At 35.5% G+C, this 11,022-nt stretch overlaps 1 protein-coding gene across 1 annotated transcript; it reads left to right on the top strand.

Moving 5' to 3' along the window:
• Nucleotides 1–3,581: 3,581 nt before the first annotated feature.
• LOC132189055 (uncharacterized) lies at nucleotides 3,582–10,362 on the top strand. The gene is made up of 13 exons (XM_059603542.1): nucleotides 3,582–4,615; nucleotides 5,138–5,219; nucleotides 5,335–5,526; nucleotides 5,963–6,027; nucleotides 6,106–6,265; nucleotides 6,613–6,858; nucleotides 6,959–7,075; nucleotides 7,211–7,402; nucleotides 7,490–7,571; nucleotides 7,706–8,634; nucleotides 8,765–9,266; nucleotides 9,386–9,576; nucleotides 9,699–10,362. The coding sequence occupies exons 1-13, from the start codon at nucleotides 3,582–3,584 to the stop codon at nucleotides 10,137–10,139; spliced, it is 4,233 nt and encodes a 1,410-aa protein (XP_059459525.1). The 3' UTR covers nucleotides 10,140–10,362.
• Nucleotides 10,363–11,022: the final 660 nt, after the last annotated feature.

Genomic DNA, 11,022 nt, shown 5'->3' with positions numbered 1-11,022 from the left:
ACAATATAAAGTTTTTGTTATAAAATAGTTATTTTCTATAATGTTACATCCGTATATTTAGTGTCACCTCATTATAAAAGCATTCTCAATGGAAGAGCCAAATGTTACTTTTTTCTAAAATGGCTCTTTAAATGTTTAAAAAACCCTCTACATTGGACTAGCCAAAAGAAAATGTAAAATATATATTTTATTGGAAGAACTAAAAAAAAACTTAAATGTAGCACCATTTTTTAAGGGAGCCATTTTATTTTTTATTGTTTTTCTCACCTGTTTTATCTTTTTCCCAAATCTTTTCCTACTTTTTCTCTGCATGTTCTTTTTTTTTTCAAAATTTTTCCAATTTTTCCTCTCACATGTTCTCTTTTTCGCAAAACTTTTCTCACTTTTAATAATATTTAAATGATATAAATAAAAATATAGCTAATCGGATGAATGAGACCTTTCAAAATTCATTAGTTAAGAGCATTTTCAATAGAAGAGTCAAATGTTACTTTTATTTAAAATGACTCTTCAAATGTTTAAAAACCCCTACATTGGATCAGCCAAAAGAAAATGTAAAATAGATATTTTATTGGAAGAGCTAAAAAAAAGTTAAATGTAGCAACATTTTTTAAGGGAGTCATTTTATTTTTTATTGTTTCTCTCACCTATTTATTTATTTATTTTTTCAAATCTTTTTCTACTTTTTCTATGCATATTCTCTTTTTCCCGAAACTTTTTTCATTTTTCCTCTCACATGCTCTGCTTTTCCCAAAAATTTTCTCACTTTTAATAATATTTAAATAATATAGATAAAAATATAAATAATAGGATGTGGATGCATTTAAAAATTTATTAGCTAAACTAGATAAAAGTGAGTTTTTAAGAGTCATTTTGCATAAAAATTTGGCTCCTCCATTGGGAATGTGCTAAATAGGGAATTCTTTATGATAAATTTTAATATTATAATTTTCATTGTTGGATTTCAATTTTATCACCATAGATTTTGCTCTAAATTTTTTTAGCTCATTTGCTACCACCTTCTTTCTTTTCTTTTTCCTTTCTACCAAAAAAGTAAAACCATTAACAGCATTTTCAATTGAGGAGCTAAATTGTACTTTTATCTAAAATGGCTAATCTGATTTGTAAAAAACTCCCCACATTAGATTAGCCCAAAAAAAAAAAAAAAAGCAAAATGAATATTTTATTAGATTAGCCAAAAAAAAAATATGCTACATGTAGCGGCACTTTTCTCATGAGCCACTTCATTTTTTTTATTGTTTGTCTCACTTGTTTTCTCTTTTCCCAAAATTTTCTCCTATTATTTCTCTTCCACATCTCTCTTTTTCCAAAATTTTCTCATACTATTTCTCTTTCCAGATATCTTTTTTCTCAAAAGTTGAAAAAAATAGGATATTTAGGAAAAATACAATCCTTATAAAAAAATAAAAAATAATAATATTTAAATGAAATCAAATTTAATAAATAAGTACACATTTTTGTTTAATTTTGTTTCAAGTACAGATAGATTGAAATCAAATTTGACTAAGCTAGATTATAAGTTCAAACCGAATTGAATGATTTCAAACTTATTATTCAATAGCTACTCAATTAACTTATTCATTTTTCATATAAAGTAAATATTTCCATTTTTTGAGTTTTTCATAAATTTATGCTTATGATTGGTTAATTGTTATCATTCAAGTTATATATATATATATATATATATATATTATAAATTTATAAGAAGGTAACTTCGCCAACCTTGAATAATAATATTTAATTTTTTTTAATCATGAAATTGACTAGTTTTATTTTATTTTATAACATTATGATTTTTAGACAATCCAATCTCAAGTTTGTATAAACATGTTTTACAGTACACACACATCTATATTAATACCAACAATCACAAGGATTCGAGTTTTATTTTTTATTTTTTTATTTTTTATTTTTTAAGCAAATTAGGAAGATGATCATGTTTCATGTTTTAAACTACTTAAGATGTTCTCATTAGATAGTTAAAAACAATACAATAAAAATAATAAAAATAAAACAATACAAGCTTATACAAGTTTAACTATCTATACGAGTTTTGCACATTTAATAAATAAGTATACATTTTTGTTCAAATTTAGTTCGTTTAATAAACAAACTAAACTTGAGTAAAGTTTATATGAATCAAGCTCAACGTCTTCATACTTTATTTACAATCGTAGGTGAAAGAAATCATAATGGTCTTTCTGTACCCATAACTATTTACATTGAGGTTTGTGTGTTTCGTAGGACATATAGTACAACTTCGGTGTCCTGGTGATGTACAATAGTGAGCTATCAACTAGTTGTCATATTGAGTTTGATTTCAGGTGATCCACCCAACTAATAATACCCATACTATAGCAACCCCGCCCGTAAATAACTGTGCCAGTCACTACCAGTGCTGATAGTTTAGGGATGATTCATTTTCATTGTAATACTCTAAGAGTCCCCTGTGGAAGGTTGCTAAAAAGTGTTATCCAAAGACTATTGGCATAGATAGTACAAGAAATATGGATCATCCTCCTAGTAAGTAGCAGCAAAAGAAGAAACAAAAAAGGCATGCATTTTATCCTAATGCATTTTTCATCGAAAATAAAAAGATTTTAAAAAACTCATAAACCTGCAAGACTAAAAAATCTTTAAATATAAAATCCTACCCCAAAACTGAAAAGCAAATCCCCTACTTTTTATAAATAAATACAATTCAAAGTTTATTTTTTTCCTCTTTTTATTTTATTTTATTTTTGTGATTCTCTATTAAAATTTAATCAAAGCTTTTGTATAAGCATGGTGTGCATAAGTTGCTATGTTAATTGCCTAATCCAATCACATTTTTAAGTAAAATCAAGGGAAAAGGTCTATGTATTGTTTTCACACTATCACCTAATTAATAATATTCTCATAACGATGAAAATATCCTTAATAATAATAATAAAAAAAGATAAAAAACAAAACCAAGGTGTGGAAATTTAAAATTTTATATTTATTTATTAGAATATTTGTGTCTTATTAAAAAAAATTAATGGTAATTTTTTTTTTTGTCTTTTTGCTGACATTAATGGAGATATTGTCAATTTTTTGATAGTTTAAAAAGGACGTTATTCCAATTGAAAGTTTTGGAAAAATATTATCAATTGAGGGAGATATGTAGACTCTTTCCTTAAAAATTAAAATCAACTATAGTTATTATTTTTGTCTAGAAAGCCGGCCTTGTTTGGCAAAGGCTTTGGACATTTTTATTGTAATAGAAAGTGATTGATGTAAAATTTTTTATATGGAAAAATTAAGAAATCTTGTTTTATAGTGATTTTTTTAATTTGAATAATAATAAAAAAATAATTAATGTGATATAAAAAAAAAAAATGCTGGAAAGTTGAATTTTTTAAGGAATAGTTTAAAGCAGGTGATTTCTTTTGCCAAACAAGGCCCATATAAGAGTTAGACGTTGAAACAAAAACTTAAAAACTTCCGCGCCAAATAAAAACCCCAAAATTCCCGCCCAATTCACTAAACCTTCATTACACACAAACAACGCCAGCGTCGGACAAACCACCACCCCCACCATGTCGACCACCACCACCGCCACCACCACCACTTCTGCAATAAGCGACGCCGATATCGTGCGTTTAGCCCAGCACCACGCCCAAAGCAGCTCACCCCTCCCCTCCTACCTGCTATCCCCTGAGTCGCACCCCACCCTCCTCTCCTTCCTCCGCTCTCGCGCCTCTTCCTCCTCTCCTTCGCTCGCCGTCTCCGAGTACACTCTCTCACTCCTCTCCCTCATCTCGCTCTCCCCCAATATTCCATCACTCTCCTCCCTCCTCTCCTCTCTCCTCTCCTCCTACACCCACCTCTTCACCTCCCTTCTCATCCCCCACGATCCTAATTCGCTCAGGACCCTCCAATTCTTCTCCTCACTCCTCCACCACGTCGATCCCACCTCTTGCGCCCACGTAATTGACTCGATTCTGTCATATTTGCCTCAAATCATTGATTCTGATGATACCCAGATCCTCGATCTCCTTCCGAGGTGTCTAGATTTAGTTCGTGGCTCAGAGGAGGAGACAGTGCGAGGTGGGGATTACGTTCACCAGATGTTTGATCGAATGCTTGACTGTAATTGGTCGAAGGGGTTGTTGATGAAGATGGTCTCGCTCGTGAGGGAGTTTTCGTTTATTGATAAGGTGAGGAGGAGAGAGTTCTTGGACAAAGCGTTTGTGGGAATGAAGCGCATGGACTTGCAGGACCTGCCTTCACTTGTGTACCAGTTGTTGGTGTTGGCGTCCAAGGGGTTTAGCAAGAGGGAGGTGATAAAAGGGATTGTGGAGTTTTTTGGGTCGACAGTGGGGTCAAAGGTGAGCTCGATAATTAGGCAAGTGGAAGGGACCGTGTTGCTCCATCTGAATTTTGCGGTGAAGCAGGACCCGTCTTTGGGGCAGGAGGTAATGGGGCTTTTGAAGTCAGATTTCCGTGCCTTTAATCATTTCACGGTTGCTGTATTGTTGTCGGTTGCGAGGGTTCGGAGGTTTGGTGAGAGTTCAATGGGGATTTTGAAGACTGTTGTGCTTACAGCCTATCGAGATTACAAGTTTGCCAAGTAAGGTTTGAAGGTCCTTTAACAACTTGCAGTAGGTTTAGTTTCATTTTCAATGTGTTTTCTATGGGATTTGAATTGAGTTGAACGTGTTTTGGATAGTCACTCATAACAAGTTCAATTGTTGTTCCCAAGTCATAAGTGCACTTTATGATTTCGATTATAGAGAATGAGTTTATTTTGGTCATAATCGTTACATTTTGCAGTGTTAGCTTTAAATGAAAATGAATTGCTGTTAGCTGCGGTATGTGTTCGTGTGGCAAAACTACCATTTGGGACTTTCATCTTGGACTTAAGAGCTAGTGCTTTGGTGGTTGTGTATTTCACTGATGTAGAGGACTAATGGCCTCAACATCTTATGATAGACATTTCTGTATGGTACAGTAGAAAATTCACATTCAGTTAATTGGGCTAGTGTCCAAACACCACCAATATTTTGTTGTGAAGCAGAATTAAGCAATTACATTTCACAGCATGTAATCTTTTGTTTCTTATTATTACTTAATAACTTTCTATGTCTTGCAGAGACTGTAAATGGCTGTCAGATGCTTTGAAGGAAGAATATCTGGAGAATGTCGAATTAGTAGAGAAGGCTGTGTTAAGAGCTGTAATGTCCTTTTCCCTCATATTGATTATTTGGGCGAAATTGTGCCTTCGCATTTATGTACACCTAAAGCAAGATGATTGAGCTATAAAATGTTTACTCTTTCGCTGAACTTTAGGTCAATGAAAGCAGCTATGGAAGAGAGCATATTGTGCCTAGCATTCTGAAGTTTGGTTTTGTGTTGCTTGAGTCAGTGGAAGAGGAAAGCAGTAAACAGCTGTGGAGTTCTAATGGTCTGCTGGGCATTGAGGACCTTGGTGTTCAGATGCTGAAAACTTTATTTGAGGTCCATGATATGGCAAGAAATGAGGTTGGTTTGACTAGTGTTGGGTAGCAATAATGCCGCTCTGCTTACTTGGGCGGTTCTTAGAACATGTTTTGTGGTGCGATTTTGAAAGCCATAAAATGCTTTACCTTCCCATATTAGACATTAATTAGTTTTCAGATGAGATGATCAAACGTCTGATCCATCAAATGGTATCAGAACCAGGGTCATGGGTTCAAGTTGTGGGAGTGTCATGTTGAGGGAGGGATTGTTGGGGTGCAACAATGACGCTCTGCTCACTTGGGTGACTCTTAGAACATGCTTTGCGGGATGCGATTTTCAATGTCATAAAAGGCTTTGGCTCTCCTCACTGGACACCAATTAGTTTTTAGATGAGATGGTTGAAGGTCCGATCCAATAGACTAGCGTAGTATTACTTTAATCTAGGATAATGTTGGTTGATTTAGTGAATGTGTTGCAGGTTATTGAGCAATGCAAATTTCACATACTCTCTTTGAAGCCTGAGCAGAGCATGCCACTCATAAGGTAACTGCATTTACGTTAAATGTTAACTCTTAGTTTGATTTGTGTTAATCAGTCACATAATTGTAATTTCATGTGCAGACTGCTTGGTGATCTGATTCGGACTTATCTTTACCCCATGTTGGAACATGTTTCCCACCTGAAGGAATTGTTGGATTATTTCACTTTCATGCATGGCAAAGTTGCTGCTTCTCTTGTTAATACTCTATTGCCTCTCGTCAAATTCAGCCGCGATCTTCAGGTATTGTCTTCCATGTTTGATAAGTAAAAAAAACATAGTTATACTTGTCATAGGAAGTCATTTTTGTCAAGATTCTCTCAAATAGAATAGAGAACGGAGTAACTAGAAGATTCCTATAATCCACCTCTTCTATAGGGTACATCGGTTCTTTGCGCATGCGTGTTTTAAGTATACCAGCATATATAAATTTTCTTTCAGAAATTCAACCAAAATTTAGAGTCAAGAATATGTATTGGGCTTCCTATCCAATGACATATGGTCCCTTTCAATCAATTTTTATTTGAGAAATTATGTTTAATCCTCTTAAAGTATAAAGTATTTTTGTATACTTGTATTCAATGATGCAGGATTACACTATTTTGGTCATGCGTAAGGCCATGTTTAGGAGAGAAGAAACAGTTCGTATTGCGGCAACTACGGGTGTTATTGATCTTATTTTGGCAGAAAAGCAGTCTAAGAGAGATGGCTCATTTTCTTTTCAAGAGTCATCTAGCCAAGCCAGCTGTAGCCAGCAAGCTGAGATACCCTGTGGCTTGGTGCAAGGTCTCTTTGAAGAGCTGAGTGGTTTGCTGCAGAGATGTCTTTATCAGCAGGTTTTATGCTTTTTCATCCTTTCCCTTCTTAAATAGTGATTTGTTCTTTTCGTTTTCCTTTAAACTATATTTCTTATTACAGTTGGATTGCTGTATACAGGCAAAGGTCAAAGAAGTAATGTATCATGGCCTTGTAAAGCTTGTTTTGATGGAACCATCGAGTGCAGGTGCTGTCTTTGATTTTCTGCTGCCTCACTTCCTTTGTTTTTTCAGGGGGGTAAGTACCAGTTGGATCTTGTTATCTTTCTTTTGAAGGTCAATACCTGTACTTTAATTGAATACTTGACAGTTTATCAAAACGTGAATGTTAAGTTACTGTATTCCACACCACATTAAAGCACTATGTTAGCAGGATGCAGAAGTTCAACTTGAAATTACAAGTTGCGTTAAAGCAGAGAGTGGCAAAGTCTTAATTGAAGAGCCTTTAGATTGTCTCCTTTCTTGTGTCTCTTGGATTCTACTTCTTCAGCCACATGGCAAAACTGATCGAGTTTCTGATTCTTCATGGGCATGTTTGGGTTTCTCCCTTTCACAAGAGAATGAGGTATTGTTATCAGTAGCAAAAGAATAATACAACCATGAAACCAGTGATTACATTTGACTGTCTCTTAATTTCACAAAACTACTGCAGGTAGGAAGGAATTTGTCTGGTGAGTCATTCTCCAGTGCTTTCTTGAAGATCCGGAAGTTTCTTAGAAATCAAAACTTAGAAGGTTTGTAGGTTTTCCACACAACTGTCTTTTTCCCAGAACATATCTTGCAAGAGTGTCAATTTCTTTTTTCCTTTTGTCTTTATTTAAGAAAACTCCAGGGTTTTTTTATTTGTTTCCATTCTTTGTCAGATCAGGCATTGTTGGTCAAGCTCTGGATGCTGGCTCTGAACCTCTTGGAGAAGAGAAAAGGAAATGCTTTTCTTCAATATTATCAGGAATAATCGAAGTGGTGTTGAATACCATTGGTACTGAGTTGGAAAAAGGAACAGAAATAAAGAAGGCGGATCTTGAAAAGGAGATCATCGAGTTGGCTGACCTTCATGATTCATTGGATAAGGATACATGTATATCAAGACAGAGTACTGGCGTCAGAAGAGGGAATTTACGAACCACTCCTCATGATACACCCAATGTTATGGATTCAGGCCACCCAAAATTGACTCATGGACAAATTCCATATTTGGCATCTTCAAGTATGTACTATCTATTGCAAACAACACTAAAACTATGCAGTATTGACTGTTCTAAGAGTGTTGGGGCTTCTCAGAATCATAGCCAGTCATCCTTGGGCAACTCATCAAAATACTGCCCTAAGGTTATATCTTTGGTCTTGAATGCCTGCCTTCGTCATTTAAAGTCTTTTCCCGTTATGAGAAAAGATGATCCATTGAAGACTTTGATCTATGGGAACATCAAAATGCTTGGGCCCCAGTTGCTGAAATTGATTTTTTTGCTTAAGTCTGTGCCGAAGTTTGTGACAGATCAAAAGAAAAAAGAAGCTAAGGGGAAAAAAGATGTTGAGGATCGGAGGGAGCATCTCCATCTAGCCTTAATCTGCCTGAAGGAACTGATAGTGGTTAGCTCATGGAGCGCAAACCTGACTGGTTTGCTTGAAGACATGGCGTCTGTTTACACTCTGGAGTGTCCTGTTTCAGATGATGAATGTGAAGCAGCTGCTAGGATTGATGATCAACATATAAGAAGCAAAGAATTGTTTATAACGAAAACCTTGAAACCATTGTTCTCTGAGCTTCTTGCCCTCTCATTTTTTGCTGAAGTTGAGGTAAATGCTCTTTTACCTTCCTCTTTTCAACTATATGCACAGTTTTAACAAACTTTTGCTGGTTTGCTGTCGTGCTGGTATATATCTATTTATAAGCACAAAATCATTTAAAGCATTACATTGTTCTCAGATTATCTGTGAAATGATATTGATGGTTGGGGACAAACTGCCGTGCAAGTGGAGGAACATTCATGGAGCTTGGGCTGTTCGTGTCTGCAAAAGCAATGGCATAACGAACTCCAAAGTTGTGAAAAGCATTGTTATGCTTGCTATCTCTTTAAGCTCGCCTCCGAACAATTTGATATTAGCTCAAGAAATGGCTGTGGAGCTGTTAAAAGTCACTGGATCGGAGATGGTTGACCCCATAGAGAAGTCTGAATCATACCCCCTCATAAACCATTCAACAAGTGCTGCAATAAGTTCTTGTATACTGCAGTTGATTGAAGCAATGCTTGTTGATATGGATTGGGCGACAAAAAAACTGAAGAATTTGTCTTGGGTCAATCAAACAAGCGCTCATCTTAATGAAAATGGGGAAAATTCTCCTGGATTAGCATTTGAGGAAAATCTATACTCAATGGCTGAAGAGGTGATGAAAGTATTATCATTCTTTGTTCTGATGACCATCAAGGGTATGTATGCAGTTTCCTCTAATAAATGAATAAAATCTCGTTTTTTGTTTGTTTTTCTTATTTGGGTAATTGAATCAAATCTGTTACTCCGAATTTATGCGTTTTGCTATCATATGCAGACACTCAAGCAGAGCACTTGCTCAAATTGGCTGCAAGGTTTTACAAGCATTTGGCTCAGATGTCAAAGCTGAGAATTGCTCCTAAAGGTTGGAAGCAGCTTTTCCCTAGCCTCAAATTTCAGAAGCTTGTGGAACTAACTTGCAAGCAGCTCACGGTTCCTGTGTATAACTTTGTGATGCTGGTGCAAAAGGTACTGTCTGGATCGTTTGAAAAGTTTTCATTGCACTCTCCCTCCAGCATCAACTGCAGTAGTATTTCTGTGGGTGTCGTTTAAATTTTTTGCTTGTTAATGGGTTGCCGTTATACTTGCAGAGACAACAAGAAAATGCTAATAGTAGTAAAGTGGTCATCAAAAAAATTAAGAGGGAGAACAGATGCATCCCTGATCTGATCTTTCAGATAGAAGATTGCGAGAAGTATCTCATCCAGCTTAGCAAGGCGAGCAAAGTGAATCTATTGAGGCATGCAAAACGCAGCACTTCTCGGGATTTCAAAATTTTAGACCCCAAGAACATGGCCGGGGAAGAAGAAGAAGATGCTCCAAACCATGGTGATCCCACTGCAGTTGAAAATGAGGATTCTGAAGACAATGAAGGAAATGGGTCGGAGAAGATATTATCACCTGAACTCGGTAGTCGTTTGGCTGCAGAGGATTCAGGGTCTGATGATGGTGAAGATGGAGATGCTCTTCCCAGTGCCAAAAGGGTGAAGAGGGGTAGAGTAGTGCAGGAATCTGACAATGAAGAAGCATAGGAAAAACTGAGGGGGGCTAATAATATACGTCTTATTCTTATACAAGGAATTCGAAATAGTTGTATACAATGTACTTAGTGTTTGTAATGAAGTGGAGATATGAAAGAAGTAGAAAGAAAAAAATTGGTATCCAAATCCACAAAATGTTAGCACCGGCCCGTGGATAAGCTCGAACTGTCTAGATTGGCGGTTGGAAAGCTTAAAATTTATTTGAATAAACAAGTTTTAGGTGAATTCTCTGACGTTATTTATTTAAATTACTAGTAATTTGAGCGGATAATAACGTGGAGTATGAGAAACCCAGTGGTGGTGCATGTTGATTGGTTTGAAGAGTAGACAACTTAACGTAACGTGAGGCATGAGCAAGGCGTGTGCTGTTTCCTCGAAAAAGAATCTGCCTCACCAATTTGATATATTTTTATAACGGAAGAATGGTTTGAAGTTAGGAGACAGATCCCTCTCAAACACCGAAAGTTAATGATGTTTCTATTTCTATTTCTATAAATGAATAGATAAAGTTGATGTTTCAACCGAAGTCGTTGTCTAACCTCCTTGTCCTCTCATATCCCAAAAAAAAAGAAAAAAAAGAGAATAAATTCATGTGCCCTCCATTATTTAAAAAAGCAACAGGGAATTGTTACTAAACCCATCAAATGCTGGATTAGGTAGAGGTAAAGGTCCATCTTTTTTTTTTTTTAATATATTATTATTATTATTATTTTTGGGTTTTTGACCAGGGGTGAAAAGCGGAACAGAACAGAAACGACGGCGTTCTGTCCCATTTGCGAAAAGTACCGACAAGTCATTTCAAACTTTAGAACCAAACAGAAAAGAAAAGAAAAGAAAAGAAAAAAGGACTATTATATGATATGAATAACAATGT

The sequence above is a fragment of the Corylus avellana genome, chromosome ca1, assembly GCF_901000735.1.
Source record: "Corylus avellana chromosome ca1, CavTom2PMs-1.0".
NCBI classification, from domain to species: Eukaryota; Viridiplantae; Streptophyta; class Magnoliopsida; order Fagales; family Betulaceae; genus Corylus; species Corylus avellana.
Note: the sequence above shows the minus strand (reverse complement) of the source record. Positions and strands in the feature narration are given on the sequence as shown.

Bases quoted from the DNA above. Each gene is read 5' to 3' on its own strand.
- LOC132189055 (XM_059603542.1), top strand. From the start codon at position 3,582: ATGTCGACCACCACCACCGCCACCACCACCACTTCTGCAATAAGCGAC. The intron at 7,076-7,210 runs GTAAGTACCAGT...CTATGTTAGCAG, and splicing joins TCCTTTGTTTTTTCAGGGGG to GATGCAGAAGTTCAACTTGA. The intron at 7,403-7,489 runs GTATTGTTATCA...AAACTACTGCAG, and splicing joins CCCTTTCACAAGAGAATGAG to GTAGGAAGGAATTTGTCTGG.